Source organism: Emericellopsis atlantica, assembly GCF_019669845.1.
Source record: "Emericellopsis atlantica unplaced genomic scaffold F5Z01scaffold_21, whole genome shotgun sequence".
Taxonomy (NCBI): Eukaryota; Fungi; Ascomycota; class Sordariomycetes; order Hypocreales; family Bionectriaceae; genus Emericellopsis; species Emericellopsis atlantica.
The window spans coordinates 364,619-380,704 of record NW_025764723.1 but is presented as its reverse complement, the minus strand read 5'-3'; the positions used below and the strand labels follow the sequence as shown (position 1 = coordinate 380,704).

At 55.2% G+C, this 16,086-nt stretch overlaps 5 protein-coding genes across 5 annotated transcripts; 2 read left to right on the top strand and 3 right to left on the bottom strand.

The window, feature by feature from the left end:
• Nucleotides 1–938: 938 nt before the first annotated feature.
• F5Z01DRAFT_638375 (uncharacterized protein) lies at nt 939–3,215 on the top strand (the record flags this gene model as incomplete). The annotated part of the gene is made up of 3 exons (XM_046262360.1): nt 939–988; nt 1,035–3,075; nt 3,096–3,215. 3 exons carry the CDS (start codon nt 939–941, stop codon nt 3,213–3,215), a joined length of 2,211 nt encoding a protein of 736 aa, XP_046116428.1.
• An 87-nt stretch (nt 3,216–3,302) lies between these two features.
• Nucleotides 3,303–5,198, bottom strand: F5Z01DRAFT_232183 (Alpha/Beta hydrolase protein). The gene has a single exon (XM_046258314.1). The coding sequence runs from the start codon at nt 4,873–4,875 to the stop codon at nt 3,367–3,369; it is 1,509 nt and encodes a 502-aa protein (XP_046116427.1). The 5' UTR covers nt 4,876–5,198; the 3' UTR covers nt 3,303–3,366.
• An 11-nt stretch (nt 5,199–5,209) lies between these two features.
• F5Z01DRAFT_625458 (Dolichyl-diphosphooligosaccharide--protein glycosyltransferase subunit WBP1) lies at nt 5,210–6,651 on the bottom strand (the record flags this gene model as incomplete). The annotated part of the gene is made up of 2 exons (XM_046261423.1): nt 5,210–6,447; nt 6,510–6,651. The coding sequence occupies 2 exons, from the start codon at nt 6,649–6,651 to the stop codon at nt 5,210–5,212; spliced, it is 1,380 nt and encodes a 459-aa protein (XP_046116426.1).
• A 159-nt stretch (nt 6,652–6,810) lies between these two features.
• F5Z01DRAFT_660829 (uncharacterized protein) lies at nt 6,811–7,656 on the top strand. Its single transcript, XM_046263853.1, has 3 exons — nt 6,811–6,924; nt 6,980–7,173; nt 7,229–7,656. Exons 2-3 carry the CDS (start codon nt 6,984–6,986, stop codon nt 7,273–7,275), a joined length of 237 nt encoding a protein of 78 aa, XP_046116425.1. The 5' UTR covers nt 6,811–6,924; nt 6,980–6,983; the 3' UTR covers nt 7,276–7,656.
• F5Z01DRAFT_625534 (uncharacterized protein) lies at nt 7,613–15,370 on the bottom strand (the record flags this gene model as incomplete). The annotated part of the gene is made up of 2 exons (XM_046261430.1): nt 7,613–12,753; nt 12,802–15,370. The coding sequence occupies 2 exons, from the start codon at nt 15,368–15,370 to the stop codon at nt 7,613–7,615; spliced, it is 7,710 nt and encodes a 2,569-aa protein (XP_046116424.1).
• Nucleotides 15,371–16,086: the final 716 nt, after the last annotated feature.

Sequence of the window (16,086 nt, the reverse complement as noted above, 5' to 3'; positions counted from 1 at the left end):
AGACATGAGCACCATGACCGAGGGTGGGCAGGTGTCTAAGGGGGGTCACAACTCCTGAGTCAAAACCATGTGTAATTAATGGGTGCGCCCGCGTCCTGCAGGACCTCATTGCGATATGCGGGATCCTCAATGAACCTTTGGTAGAAGAATTTCGCTGCCACGTATCCGTACTTAATTTACATCTACGCACTCGCTAACGCGCCATGAGATCACAGACGAGTGGACTCGGCCGATCTCGTCGACCATCAAGTAGCGCGATTCGTCGCTGCACGTAAACACCCACACACAAACGCCTTGTCCCTTTTCATCGTGTTCAGCATGTTGGGTGACATGAAACAGTGCCGATCGCTCCACATTCGGGTCTGTGAAGCAACAGTTGGCTCGAGCGCCAAATTGCAATGTCGATTCGCGCGTCTTGGCGTTTCTCGTTGCGCCAGCAGCGCTCCTTCCTTCCGGCGCGTCGGTCTTGAGTAGGTAATCACTTGCCAGAACCTCCAGTATTTCTTTCTTGCACGAGCATCTTCCCCATCGAAGCGCCTCGAGCAGTGTCGCGTCGACACGTCCGTTCCTTAAAGAAGAGAAGAGAACAAGAAACGCCGACGACTACGGCAGTTCATTCTCTCCTCGTTAGTCCTGGACCCTGTCAACCGTGCAGGTACCCGCAGGCCCGCCCCTGTTCCACCCACCACCAACCAGCCCCGCGAACGTCCAAAGGCCGACCCGTGGAACCCCTGAGTTCCTCGTAGGAGTGTTGGAGGCAGCTAAAGCGACAGCGAACGTCTCTTCGCGTGTGTGCGGGTGGGCGCAATTGCAATCTTTGGGGTCTTATCTTTGTGTCCTCAAAAGTATTAATCCTCAATCTTACTGCGTTGCTGGCGCCTCGCGCGTGGACCATCAAACCATACCTATACTCTAATTCTCGGACGCGATCCACCACAATGGTTTCCTTCTTCGGGCTTCGTTTCGGGGGCGACAAGAAGAAGCTACAGTGTGTACTGCCTGCGCAGAGCGGATCATAGCTGACAACGATGCAGGGACAAGCAAAAAGAAGCCGAAAAGTCAGCAAAGAAATGGAAGAAAGGACAAAAGGAGAGCTTCGGCTCCGACCAGTCCTTTGGCAATGACATCTGTGCCCCCCAACGTCCGCCATCGCGACCCGGCACCGGCCATTCGATACGAAGCACAATGCTCTTTCGCGCGCCCTTTGCCAATGCCCAAGCAACATCGTCCATGGTCGACCTCGCCCCTCCATCCGTGAGACGACCAAGTGCCGCCAGTTTGCGCCAGGCTTCGTCCAGCTCCAATCTGAAGGGGAAAAGGCCAGTGATATCGGGCCCGATTGGTCCTCCTGTATCGCTGCCTTTGGACGGCCACTTTTCCGTCCCCGGTACGCCCACGCGCCCAGGCACGGCCAACTCCATGAAGAAGGATTGGGTGAATCCTCTGGACGTGCATTTTGGGAAGGGCGATAGGGACGCACCGCAAAGACCACATACATCGGCTGGCCCTACAGCAAAGCGGCCACCCCGCCATTCCGACTTTGACATTGGATCCCAGGGTGATGAGAAAAGCCGAGTTATGGCTAGTGTTGGGCCCAATGGATACCCGTCGCCCCCGCCGTCCATCAAGAGCGAGGATCCAGACCCATTGATCCGCGTGAGCACCGAGCCAAAGAGCACCAAACCAACAGCTCTGAGCGCACTTCGCCGCGTCAACACGGCTGAGCCGAACTTACAGCTGGCGACGAATGAGGGAGGGTTGGAGAGCCCTGTCGTTCGCAACGCTCTAGCCAAGCGCGATACCATGTCCTTTCACTCACCCCGTCGGCGCAGTATCTCCAAACAAACCAATGATAGTGCCTCTGCGCGGCGTGTCATCAAGAACCGCACGGATGAGGAGAAGGCTGAGATCAAGAAGCGGAGACAGACGGAGGGCTTTGAAGGCAACTTTTCTGCCTTCAACTTCGGTGCTCCCGCTGTGGACACATCTATTCCTTTGCCTACGGAACGACCCATCTCTCCAACGAACACCAGCGACCGAACTGAGAGCCCGATAGACAGGCAGAGACTCAGCTCGCCGTTCAGCGACAGGCAGGCGGACCGTCCCGTGGACCGCAAAAACGCGAGGGAACGTGGGATGAGCGAAGCGATGACCATTGAAGCCGCAGTGGATCAAGACGACGGGCTGTCCATGACCGAATCGAGTGACAGCCTCTTCCCCCAGCCACCGGCACATGAAGCTAAACGATCGGACAACACCCTGTCATTGACGCCTTCTATCGAGTCTCTCACCAAGCCTGCGCGTCCACGAGGCGATTCTGACACACGTGGGCCCAACACACCGACAGCCTTGCGCGCGCCGCCTCCAATCTCTGCTCGCCCCAGCATTTGCTCAGTACACTCATCCGACTCGGCACGCCTGGTCAAGGAGGCGCCACCTCCAAAGCTGAACCCAGACCGAAGATCGCAAAGCCCGCTTCGATCAAAGGCAGCCATGGAAGGGGATTTCCCGTTTCATCAGGGACTGCCTCGAGGACGAAAACCGGGGTCCATCGGCTCCATTGCGAGCCCGACGTCCGAGCTCTTTGACCACGCGCCACCTCCAACACTGCATGCGAATGGTCGCTCCCAAAGTCCTCTGCGTGCCAGACAACCCGCTGAGGGCGACTTCCCTGTGAACAAAGGGTTGCCACGCGGCAGACGCCCGGGGCCTGGATCACCGGCGATCGCGCCAGTACCTGCTTCGACTACGGCAGCACCACCTCGACCACCGCGTGAGGACGAGGGACTCACAGTGACGCCTGCCTGGGCTGAACGTGCAGAGAAACACCTCTCCGCTTTACCTGCACCATTGACACCCGCAGTGTCGAGGGCCTCACATCTTGATAGCGATATCAGTCCCTGGGCCTCCAAAGAAGGAGGAGCACCATTCTTGGCGGCGCCGCGGTTGCCCAGTCCGACATTCAGCTCCCTTGAAGAGTCATTGAGCGAGAACTTGGCCAAGACGTTTGATGATTACCCATCAGAGGATCATGTAGCCAAGCCACTCATCTCGCCAACACTGAGCGAGTTCGGTGTCCGCCTCGGTGCCGATAGCCCTTTACGGGTCGAGGCCACAAAGGCTCCTCCAAGGCCAGCCCCTATCACGCTGCCTCCCTCCAAAGGGAACACACCCAACGGGAGCGTGAAGTCTCCTATCGCGGCGGAATTCTCTGAATTCTCTCCTCAATTCATCTAGCGTTCAGGCACGATCCTGTTTCATCTTGTTTTTGGGTAGCGAGGAGCGGTTTCATCATTTCCATCATTCATGTCTATAATTTTCCTTTTTATGTTACATAGTAGGACCACCAAGTACTTGTCCCCGGGGTTAGCCCAGGAAGAGTCTGATATTTCCGCCGACATGCTTGAGATCCAACAAGAATGTGTCATGCCCAAAGAGACTCATCTCCTCGCTCAGCTCCATGTGCGTGACGTTGCGGTTCCCACTGAGACGCAAGGCTTCAGCGACCTCGCGCTGCTGCCACGCAGGGAACAGAATGTCGCTTGCCACGCCCATGACCAGTGTCGGAATGTCACGTAGCGGCTTCAAGCCTTGGATCAGGTCCTCTGGGGGTCTCGACGAGCCGGGGACGGAGGGTTCCGTAGTATCAACTTGTGACTCTGGCTGCTCTTCGTACGGTGTCTCTGGCAGCGTCAACGTACACGCCGCCGGCGCGGCCACAGCTTCCGAGTCGCCCTTTCGCATAGCCTCCTGTCGTTCGCGTCTTCGGGCCAGCGTGGCTCTTCGGTGCTCCACGCCAAGATCGAACAAGTCCATGGCCTTGCTGACGTACAGCAATGAATTGGGATCGTATGTCAGGCACCACTTCTCTCCCGCGTGATCTAGGTAGGTCTCGACCAAGAAGTCGGGACACAGCGCGGGCGGTTTGCTGCTATCCGCCCTCCGTCGTCCAAAGCGCTGCTCCCACTCTGGCCCAGACCGGTACGTCACCGTCGCAATCTCGCGAGCCAGCTTCATGCCAGCATGCGGAGGAACGCGACTGTCGTAGTAAAAGCCACGGTTCCAATTGGGGTCCATCATGAGCACCTGGCGCTGGGTGTGGCGCATGGCAATGGAATAGGGGTGACTACGAGCACAGCCGGAGATGCTGACGATCCGGCCGACTCGCTCGGGGAACAGCGCGCCGGCGGCGAGAGACTGCATGCCGCCCATGCTAGACCCCACGCTGGCGTAGAGCTTCTCGACGCCGAGATGGTCGAGGAGGCGGAATTGGGCGCGCACCATGTCGTCCATGGTGAGGATGGGGAAGCGCGTGGCGTAGCGCTCTCCGTTGGCGGGATCAACACTCCCCGGTCCCGTCGAGCCATAACAGCCTCCAATGACATTTGTGCAGATGACAAAGTATTTGTCCGTGTCGACTGGTCCTCCTGGGCCTATAAATTTCTCCCACCATCCTGGGCTGGGGTTGGCTTCTGTGGAGTGGGCGTGGGAGCTGGCTGACAGGCCGGTGTGCAGTAGAATGACGTTGGATTTGTCCTTGTTCAGTGTGCCCCATGTCTCGTAGGCAATGTCAAATGAAGGAAGGACACCTCCCCAGTCCAGCAGGAGAGGCTCTTCACACGTGTACTTCTGCGTCTCGCCGACTGTGTAGGATGGCTCCGGTCCCGAGGGTGAGCTCCTGTCCGATAGAAGGGTCTGGGACCTGGACTCGAGCGCATCTAGGCAGGGAAATGCCATGGCTGGATTGGAAGATGATTTCCGCGGCGGAGGAGAGTGTATGCATCGCGCGGTGGTGAGTGGTATTGCTGATGTGAGCGCATTGTTCCGCGGTTTGAGCTGCCGCAGCAGCGTCCGCGTAGAACTCCTCATGGACATCTATTGAGAGCGACTGGTATGCGTATATGTGTAGGCGCTTCGGAAACAAAAATACAGACCGCGAAATCGAATGAATTGGCAAAGACGTTTCTATGGGTTCATCATCAAGTCGATTTCTAAGACGGACGGACTATCGGCGAGGTCGGCGCATGGCGCCATGTCACGTGCCGATATCCGAGGCCGGGTTCGGGTGTCTCTTCGCGCCATGCTGACAACAGCAAAGAATCAGAGCAGAAGCCCAAGCTCAATTTGTCCAGATGATATTACAGTCATTTAAAACCCCTCTATAAAGCTTGTCTGAATCGCTCAAAAAAGGGCCATCCTCTATCTTTCCTCATTGTGTCTTTTTCACCAGTGGAGCCGCAGGCTTGCTATACACCCAGATTGCGCAGAACATCACAAACCCACTGACCGTCGCACCAATGCCAGAGATCCAGGGCCACGCGCCCGAGATGACAAAGCTTCTCGGCCACTCATCGTGAGCCATGTGGCGGACACTGACCGTGCACTTCTCATCGACGTACGTGTAGAAAGGGCGCTTGTAGTTGACCCTGAGGTTGAAGATGCCGTGCTGGTCAGGCAGGATGAGATCTGTGCTGTAGGTGCGGGTTCTGTCGGTCGCAGAGTGCTCTTCCGGCGCGAGGTTCAGACGATGGAAGGGTGACAGCATGCTGACCTCGAGCTGGGGAGGGTCATTGGGGTTGGCGTTGAAGGGCACCCACGCATCCCAACGGTACTCCGACAGAGAAATCTGGTAGTGCACCTCATTCTTGATGCGGTAGATTTCCGGGTTGGTCTCGTTGCTGTCCTTGAGACGGTGCTCGATTTCCTCGACCCTGAGCACGCCCAGCTCTTGGAACGTCCAGCCAGTCAGGGTCTTGGCAAACTCCGCATTCTTCGTAGAGACTTTGCTGCCTCCCTCGACGGCGACCTTGGTGTCGAACCACTTGTCCTGGAGCATCTCAGCGGATCCGAGAACCGTCACGCGAGCCGAGTTGCGGGCCTGGAAAGCAGACGCAAGCGCGAGCTGCTGTCCTGCAGCAAACAAGTCGTCAGGGTCTACAGCTTCGGTCTGCTCCTTGGGGTTGTAACTGTAGGCAGTAGAGGGCGCGCGCAGGATAGGAGTAAGCAGCTCTCCAGCGCCAAGGGTGTGTCCAACCGTGTGTGGCAAGGCTAGAAACTCGTCATCGCGCAGGGAGAAAACGTCCCACATGTCATACCTGACAGGCTTGGAGTTGTGCAGTACAAGCGTATCGTGCTTCTCGCTCGCAGAGACAGTATCGTAGTTGAAGTGGTCCACAACCAGTCCCGTCCGCTCCTGAGGCAGTGAGATGCCGAGCTCAGCGAGGAAGGCAACCGTCGATGTCGAGGCCGGTGTTGTCGCAGACAAAGCGACCATGATATTTCCTGCCGCATTGACGAAATCGAGGAGGATTTGGGGCGTCAGTTTTGGCCCAAGAGCCTTGACCTTTGTAGGCAGGAAAACGATGTGGTCGTAGGTTCGCTCGCCCAAGTGGAACAGTTGAAGGTCTTCGCTGCGAGGTGTGTCGTATGTGATATCGAAGCCTCGATCTGCACAATTCCGTAAGCACTCGTCGAATGGCGGCACAAAACAGATGAGCACTTACCACTACCAGCCAAACTTCCAAACAGCTTGCTGTAGCTCTCTTTCTCAGCAACATCGTCCAACACAACGAGCAATCGGTTGCCCGTGACGCTCACAGCCGACACCACCGACGCAGCCGCCAGCACGGCGAGGCTTAGTAGCGACCGCATTGTGCTGATTGTATGTGATGAGTCGTTGGTGAAGTGGGAATTGGAGCTCGCTGAGCTTCCGTGCCTGGATTTGGGATACGTAGCCTCGCTGGGCCCCTGCAACTGCTCCCCACACTGGCTGGCAGTGGCACTGGTGCTGGCGCGGCGGCGAGCTGCGACGTGGGGGCTCATCGGAACCGGATCATCTATCTCCGGCCTCTGGATACCTCAACACCACGAAACCCAACCAGACGCCATCGCAAGGTCAACAATCAGCCTCAAACCTCCAATTGTGTACGCATTGCCTCTTCCGCGCTCTTGAGCTCACGCCCACTTACATACATCGCAGCAAAATGTCGTCCGCGCCCCATTTCTGGTCTACACCCTTCCGCTACTGCCGCTGGGCAGCCGTCGAGAAGCCCGCCCTCTTCTGGTCCGTCATCATCGGCGGCATTGGTCCCGTCATGATCTACCCTATCCGCTCGCTACGCTACAACGTCTTCAACGACCCCGATCCTCCTGCTATCCCCAACACATACCCCAGTAAGATCCAATGCGACACGCCGAGACGAGGGGCGATGATGCTAACGCGACACAGTCCCGTCCGGGCCACGAAAACAACTGACCGGCTACGATGACGAATAACCGAACTTGAGGGCGATGGGCACTTGTACATATAGCGCGGTCTTTCAGGTAGAGAAGCAGGAGACGCCGGCACTCAATTCGACGAAGTGGTTATTTTGTTCATTCACGCTTGGCTTGCTGAAAATGACATAATGTCTGCTACCACCAATTGCAAGTTCAAACCTCGAAACGCCCGCTGTCCTTTCTATGTGGATTTTCCCATCTATGCACGGGTCATGTTGGTGGTTTGGGAGCAACGCTTCGCCGCCACGAACTCCTCTTCGGCCGGCGGAGGCTCTATCTGTCCCGACCTGCAAAGTTCCATTCGTACTGCCTACCGTCAGCTCGGGTCTCCATACTAGGATTCAGGAATACTTACCACACGCCCATCGTCGTCACCAGTGTAAACACACGTAGGCATTGGGCTGATACAAGTGATGCCAGCCTCCGTGCTGCCCCCTTTGTCGCTCTTGTGATCAATATGATCCAGGCGGCGCAAGAACTCGAGCGTCCATTTGCCGCCTTTGATGCTTTTGCGCCAAATGTTGACTCGACCTTTGCGATGGCCCGTGAACACGAGTTGGTCTTCCAGCCACTCATTGCCAGCGCCCTCGTAAAAGGCACATGAGTGAACGTAGTCCTCTGGGTCGGTGCACACATTCATGTCCAGTATCAATGATCCATTCAGCGTGTACAGCAAGACATTTGGCCCCGAGCAAAGCATGATTTCGCCAGTGACGTTGTTGATCTTGGCGTCCTCGACGGCCCGCACAAAGGGCAGCTTCCGGATGAAGGCAAGCTGATTAAGATCCCACAGCATGGCTTGGCCATCTGCCGATACGGACACGAAGGTGCTGAATACCTTGCTCACGGCGAGCGTTGTGACAGGCGTCTTGTGACCAAATAGACTAGAGCGCGGTGTGATGTCCACAGGCTTGTTGGGTGTGGTCTGCACCGAATAAACTGAGATGACACAGTCTTCGCCTGCGGTGATCAGTGTCTTGGAGTCAGCGAACGTGGCACATGAGATCTGTCCGATATGCAGGTTCTCAAATAAGCCTGCCAGCTTCCGGTTGTCTCCGTGGAAGAACCGCACACTGTTGTCGGCAAAGCCCCATTCGAGGTACTTATCCCACGGGGGAAGGTTGAGTCGGAAAGGCGACGCGCAGAGCAGACGGTCCAACTTAGAGGCATATGTCAATGAGGCGACTCTTTCCCTGCTCTCTAGCAAAGGGTTTGGTAAGCATCGCAGGGAGAATACCGAGGTGTCCAGCCTGCGGATCATGCAGCGCACGTTCTCTCGTGCTGGATGAGGCTTGGTAAACACCTGATGTGGTGTTTGGCCAAAGTTGTGAATGACACCCGCTGTGATGGCACGCTCGTTCACATCAGTCATGCGATCAAGGTCGCTGGAGCCCGAGTATGAAAGGTGGTGGAACACGTTGAGGTTCTCGACGGCCGCCTCCCCAAGCTGCTTGAACCCGAACACAAGATCGATCCAGTGGTGCAGTTTCTCGCTGACATAGGGGCTTTCTAGGGCCTCACGATGCTTGGCGATGAAGATCTTCGGGTCGCCCTTGGCCCATGGTGGTAAGACGACATTGTCTACCTTCGCACCCGTGCTCTGCCGGCGACCAAAATCGTAGTCGTTCATATTCGTGAGAAACTCGGGCAGGCAGAAGAATTCCGGCGTCAACTCGCGCACGTCAGCCTTGTTCTTCCGTGAGGCAGAATCCCAGGCATCCGGTATGGACTGGAACAATCGGTCGGCATGATCAAAACTGTCGCCCTGCACCAGCAAATAGGACTGTACAAATGGCGGGAGGCGGATGAGGTAGGACGATACAATCATCGCGGAGGAGTAATGCGTCCCGTAATGGAAGGGCTCCTGTCCAATGTCCTTCAGAGCGCTGTAGGTCTCGATAAAGCCTGGCACCCTGCTTTGCGTCTGGGCGCCCATCGGCTTGGATAGATCCCTAAAAGTGGTCGGGTCTTCGAGATCAAGGTCCTCGCTCGTGTAGTCTGCAATGATCCAGGGGAACACAGGATACTGCGTCAAGTCATTGAAGGTCCTCCCAGCCAACGTGTTCACCATCATCAGGTAATGGAAATTGGAGACCTCGCCCCTTTGCCATTTCTTCATGATCGGTGTCCAAGGAGCTGCGTTGAAAAGGGTGCCCAGCCGTGAGCCAAGTCCAGCTGGTGACTCATCCACAACTTTGAGGACTTCAAGCCTCCAAGCATCCTCAGGGTTAGGAAGCGCGCTAGCCGTGCTCGTGTGAGGAGCCTTGTTCATCATCTTCAAAAACAGCTCGTCCCTGACCGTAGGGTTTATCTGCGTGAGGAGGTAGCTACGGCCATCGGTGAAAAAGATCTCAATGGCGACGTCCCGGAACAGGAAACGGCGCTTGGAGATGCTGATAACATCATGCCAACGCCAGTGCCTGGATTCTTGCTCCCGATTGCCAGCAATCTGGCGTTTCTCCATGGTCTTTGCGCCAGTGACAACTTGCGTAAAGGGGTCGCGCTCTTCCGGCGGTGCCTGCCACACGTTCACGATATCGCCGTTGGCACATTGGAACACATTGTCCATAATGTACAGGGCGTCTTTGCCGATGATGAGGATGCCCTCACATGCCTCGAGACCGGTGATTCGCGAAACGTTGTAAGCCGCTTGCACCTGGTCACCGTGCTCAAGGCGCCGCATGACTTTGCGATTCTTGTCCTCGAAGCTATCCTCGTCATTAGGGTCGTTGGGATCGTCTACCATCTCGAAGTCGTCTTCTGGTACCAGGCCGGTGCCTGCTGGATCTTCCACCTCTTCTCCGGCTTCATCGTCCGCTGCCCTTGATTTAGGTGATGCCCTCTTTTTGGGGGAGGCTGCGACTGAGGCGGCCTGGTCGGTACTCGTGTTGAGCTGTAATACAGGCTGCGGCGTAGCTGTGCCCTTTCGTTTGGGCTGCATCTTGTCCTCGTTTGTGGAGTAGTCGGGGAGCAGCCTCAACCTCATCCTGTTCCGCCCTTCGGTTCGGTCGAGCTTCCATTTTGTCGGACGAGCCTCACTGAACACAGCGCCGGGCCTTCTCAAGTCTCTTTCCATTTTGCGCCAGACTGGAATTATGTATGCCAAGTCGTCCTGCTGGTCTTGGACGAGTCGCTGGTACTTGAAATGCTCGGAGTTGAAGATGCTCTTCATCCATGCACTGTTTCCGATTTGGTGGTTGAACAGAATCTTGTCAATCGCTTCGTTCTCTGCTTGCCACATTCTGAGTCTGTCCTTGCGCTTTGCAAGGCGCACCTTGGCTGTCTCCGTAGTCTTTGTGTTCTCGATCGTGACGAATTCCTCCCATGTCTTCGCCATGTTGCCAAAGAATAAGCTGTCCAAAGGTTGGCGATGTTCATCCACCCATTCGACAAACGTTTCGTCGTCCACTTCGGTCAACTTCAGGAAATCGTTGACAAGTCTGCGATGCTCGGTCTGCAGGCTTGAACGCAGAAGCATGTACGACTCCTCTGGCTTCTGAACTAAGATGACACGCATAAAATTGGCGGCGCCGTTGCGCAGAGCTGCTTTGTCGGCGACCAATTTTGTGTACAACTGATACCACACCAGCTTAAGGTAGTCATCGTCCGAGTTGAAACACGCCAGAATTGACATTTGCCAGTAGGCCATTTTCTCAATGAAAGTCTTGGCCTCAACTTCACTGGTTTCCTCGTGGTCCATGTCAGACAACCGAAGCAAGATAACTCGGAGCAAGCAGCCGCGGATCATAGAAACGGCCTGGCTGCAGAGGCGAACGCTCTTGAGCTTCTCCACATCCGGTCGTTGCAGAAACTCTAGGACGAAGCCACTGAAGTCGACCATTACCTCGGCACCATGCAGGAACCAGCCCTCAAAGATCGCTTCCGACAAGTGATGGGAAAACCGTGCAATGTTGGTGATGATCCGGGGCTCGCAGACCGCTTTGTCGTTCACCCTGATGTAGGTTGTTACCTCGGCGACCATGCGCTGCAACACAAAGGATTCAAAGTATGCTTGGTGCTCCTGGAAGCCGGGAGGGACCTTGGTGAAGAGTCCGAAGCCAGGGAACTCCTTCCGTGCGATCATTTGATCCATGAACACCTTGATCACCAGATCCAGAAAGCCTTCCAAAAGCTCGTTTGGTTTGGCCATCGACGCCTTGGCCGACAAGATGGTCGAGCTGGTGCTGGATAAATCAGACTGGTCCTTCTGTGAAGTCAGCAACACAAAGGACGAGGCCCGACGCAGTGGTGTGCGCTTGATCGACAGTGACTGTGGCGGTGGGAATGCCTCCGCACTAACACTGCTTGTCCTAACGATGGGCACCGAAGCTGTGCCTCCACCCAATGGGCGGATGATCACATCATCTCCAGCGAAGTTGAGCGCAGAGGAACCCGACTGAAGTTCAACATGAGGTGCAACAGCATCAGCGCTCACGACAGCCGGATACAGCGTGGCAAGGAGCAGTCTAGTCCAGTCAGAATTGAGGGCAAAGTCCCTGAATTCTGAGGATCTCGCATGCAAGTCGGACAGAAAGCCAAGCATCGTCTGGAGGACCGTGACATGCCCTAATACTCTTTCCCGCTCTCCGGAGAAATTCAACCGACTCTGCAGAGTTTCTGCCAGGTCCATTGATCGGGCCCTCGGTCGCCCTTCGGACTGCGAGGTCATGGTCGTGGAGCTTCCAGGACCAGACCCTCGCGCAGGCGAGTCTGGGTCCTCCTGATGCCTCATGACCTCTTTGAAGCCGTGCTGCAGCAAAGACGTGATTATGTGCAAAGCCTCCGGATACGCAACTTTCCGCTTTCCGAAGATGTCGATGAGCCCGGAAAAGTCAAAGTCTCTGCCGAAATTGATCTCGGCAACGTCGTAGCCAAACAGAATGCTCAGGCATATTGGCCATAAAGTAGGAACATCCCAAAACTTCCGCAGTCGACTGGCCATGATGGTGAACCCTCCACTCTTGTTCGCAAATTTGGTAGTGTACGACGAGCCATGGGCCACCAAGAGTCGTGCCAGAATCTTGCATCCGTGAGTCACTATCTCCACGTCATTCTCTGCCAGGAGATACAACAGCCACTTGTTTGTGACAGTTCGTGCAAACTTCTTGACGTGATTGAGATTGCCCTTTTCGCATAGTATTCCTGAGTACATCACCAGGATCTTGATTCCAAGGGCTTTTTTCGGAAGATACTTCACTCCATTCACAAGGGCATTGCCAGTCGCAAGCTCAACCACCGGTCTCCTCAACGGAACAGGCGTGCCTGATCGTGACGTTGCGGACACTGGCCGTGGCGTGCGCGGCACCGAGGCGGAAGGCGAATGGAACGCGTAGGTGATGAACAATGCCAATGATCGCATGACCTCTTGGCTCAAGTTGGTCTTGACAAGCACCTCAAACGCTTCCATGAAGTGAGGGGTGACCTCTTCTGCAACTGGCTCCCCTTTGACAGCGTCGAGCAACCTCTTCACGATCCCTTCACGGTCAGCAGGACTATTACGCATTCAGTCGAGGCGTGACTCACTCATACGAACCAACCTCCTACGGTTGAATTCGTGGTATTTGGTGGAAACCGCAAACGTTACAAATTGCTTGTAATACATTTCTTGAATCCTTGGTGCCGATTTGCGCCAGATATCCAGGTCAATGAGGAGTATTCGATAGGCAAGCGGGTTGATGATAAAGGATTCAATGGGTGATGCGTGATTGTAGCCGACAAACTCCAACACAAGGCTCAGGACTCTGAAAGCCAAGCTGTCTCTCTCCTGGTTGGAAATAGACAGCTTTTGTACAGGTCCATCGTTGCTTGCCCAGCCTCCATAACCAAGCTTGAAGCGCAGAATCATGCTGAGTATGCCGTAACCCGTGTCGCGCTCCATCGCCTCACTGTTACGCCAGCTCTTGGAGATACAGTAGAACATCATTTCCAAAGCCCGTATGGTCTCCTCGACTGTGGAGGCGCGCTCGAGCAGCTTCAATGCCAAAGGTGTAAAACCTGCCAAGCGCCAAAGGTTCTCATCCATGTATGAAGGCACTGTTACAACAGGGCTACCGCGGAAAGAAGCAAGCCCTTGCACTTTGAATACGGCATCCGTGACACAGGGGACTGCAGAATTGATGGCGAGTGCAGAGCCCTCCTGATTCGACGTTCGGAACAAGCTTCGCGCCGCCATGCGAGGTAAAGATCGCAGCAATCCAGTGTTCATGTACTGCACATTACTTGGAAATGTCGCGTGGGGGAGAATGCTGAGCAGTATCTTTGCTTCGGGAAGCAATGCGCTCGCCTTCTCCCGCACTGCCCTCAGAATGTCCGAATTTTCATTCGCCCCATGATGGACAATCTCGTTACGCAGCCCAAGCGTAGCTGATGCTTCGTATGTTTGAAACCCGCCCAAGCTATCCTGGAAATTTCCCTGATAGCGTGGGCCAAGTCCATAGTGAACGGCGAGGTAGTCATCACTCAGGGCATCCTCGAACAGATGAGCCGATGCCAGTGACCACCTCGACGAGATCAATCCTGGACCGACCTTCATCGACAGCTCGCGAGGTGTGCCAAGGAACGCTTGGACTGGGTTGGTCTTGTTGTGTGTTGAGTTAAATGAGGCAAAGCTCTGCTCGCCATGAGAAAGGGGCGGCGTGGCTGGGTAGTTGCAACGGAGCTGCTCCGCAAACTCGCCATCAACATAGAGTGATGCTTTGCTCGAAGACATAGTCCTCGGCCGACGGTGCACAATGGCAATATGATACCACTTGTTCTCCTTGAAAGACACAGACTTGAATCTCACGCTCGGTTTGTTGGAAGTCACCGAAGTTTGGAGAATAAAATTGCCAGAGTCCTTCTCAAGATACATCAGTAAGAAGCATGTCTGTGTCGCGTCAAATACGCCGAATAGCGTGGTATGGGCACCAGGGTCATAGCTGTCGATCCGAACCCAAGCTGTGAAAGTGTAACCAGCAGCTGTTTGAGGCGGGAACGAGCGTCCCAAGCTAGGTAGCTCAAGCGAGGAGTATCCATGAAGTGACAGATCGAACTGAAAGAATGGCGGCCCCGAGTGTCGCGTGGTCATATCTAGACAGAATTCTGAAGATTCCGTGCCAGGGGCTGTAAGCAGAAACTGCGTGTCGGCCGGTTGATTGACTCCGAGATACATCAGAAGACGGCATATCTCCAAGACCTTTTGATGTTCCACTGAGGAAAGAGTCCGCTCAACACCAAAAGCAGCCCTCAGGAATTGCGACAGGACACCTGTAGAGTGGATGGCGGCACGGTTGTGTATCGACTGGGAGGCAGCACATGAAATCGTCTCCAAGACTAACAGGGAACCAGCCGACGGTTCAGAGTCAGGGGTGTGCGGGAGAGCTGACCAGAAACTGACGAGCGATCTGAGGATCTCTGGGTGTCGGATGATAGCCTTGGCATTAACAAGCTCACGCACGCTCGGGTTGATATCGTCGACCGATCTGACTAAACACAGCTCCCACTCTTCGCTGCCTTCGTCAGCCTGAGACGCGGCATCGGGACGGAGTGCCTTTGCGATCGAATGGCAGAGTAAATCGATGGCCTCGTCATCCAGACAGAATGCGAGGAGTTTCCCGAAGAGCTGGCACATGACCCAGGGGTCTGATTCGGCGCCACCTAGACCAATGCTTGCGATGGCCTGTTCCAAGGACTCCCACCCGCCATCCTCAACCCTGTATCGAAAGAATCGCTTATTACCACCATGATTTCGAAGACCTGCGGCCAAGACGTCTAGAGCGGTTTTGATGAGCCTCAGAAGAGCGAGAACTTCTGCTTCCGACCTCTTGTCTGGGTTGTAGTAGCCTGCATAAGCTCGCAGCACGTCCAGAACCCGCTCGAATCCTTGTGCATGACGGAAGTCATCTTGAGCCGTTGTGCCAGCAGCAGATAAGTGCTGGGCTACGTTCTTCAAGCCTTTGACCAACTTGGTTTGGTCAGGGTACCCATCGTCCTTGCGTGTCCAAGAGTCCTTGGCAATGTCGTCGAGCTGACCCCTGAGAATCTCAAGTGCCTTGCTGATCGGGGGATTCGAGGCCGAGGTGGACGACCGATACCGACGAGGGAGGGCGGACATGGCGGCTTGCGCCTCGAACCGGACGACCTGGATCTCTCAGGCGCCCTTCAAGGGTCCGAGGTGTACGTTATCAGAGTAAGCATTGGACGTATACGCTGGGAAGGATGTCGAGCAGTCGTTTCGAGTGATAGGTGTCGTGTAGGCAGGATGTGCGAAGGGAAATTATCGTGTTTTTGCGTTCGGAGGTCGTGTTTCACGTAGCAGCGGCTCTACAACGTCTTGGGCCGTGCTAATTCTTGACGCCGTCGCGTGTCTATACAGTTGGAAACCGCTGGCGTGAGCATGAAGCTCCAAGTCGGATTCGAGGCTGCGTGGCTTGGTTATTGGTGACGGCACGGCCACCCTCCACTCTGACTGCCCCGCTGTCTCCAAAACTTGCAGAGCAACTGGGCAGTCTTACAGTGCTTACAGTGCTTACCCTCATTGTTGCGCAGCGTGCGGATAGGTATGTACTTTTCACCACGCGCAATGAAATGTATGATAGTGATTAACTAGTAGGTAGTATGCGGTATCTTGGTGAATTCTGCTGAGATGCGTGGGCAGTGCTGTAATTATCCTAGACCTTTGGCCCGCGGACGGCATGTCATTGTGTTGATTACTTTATTTTTGACGCCGACACAAAGCCTCATATTCGTACGTAGAACCACAATCTAGTACTCGACCGTGAGATTTCTTCAGGTCCCTTTCCAAAACCCAGATTCCCAGGATTCAGAACA

What these genes read in the sequence shown, in the direction of transcription:
- F5Z01DRAFT_232183 (XM_046258314.1), bottom strand. Translation starts at nt 4,875, where the DNA reads ATGTCCATGAGGAGTTCTACGCGGACGCTGCTGCGGCAGCTCAAACCG.
- F5Z01DRAFT_660829 (XM_046263853.1), top strand. Translation starts at nt 6,984, where the DNA reads ATGTCGTCCGCGCCCCATTTCTGGTCTACACCCTTCCGCTACTGCCGC. An exon ending in TATCCCCAACACATACCCCA is followed by an intron (nt 7,174 to 7,228) that starts GTAAGATCCAAT and finishes AACGCGACACAG; the next exon opens with TCCCGTCCGGGCCACGAAAA.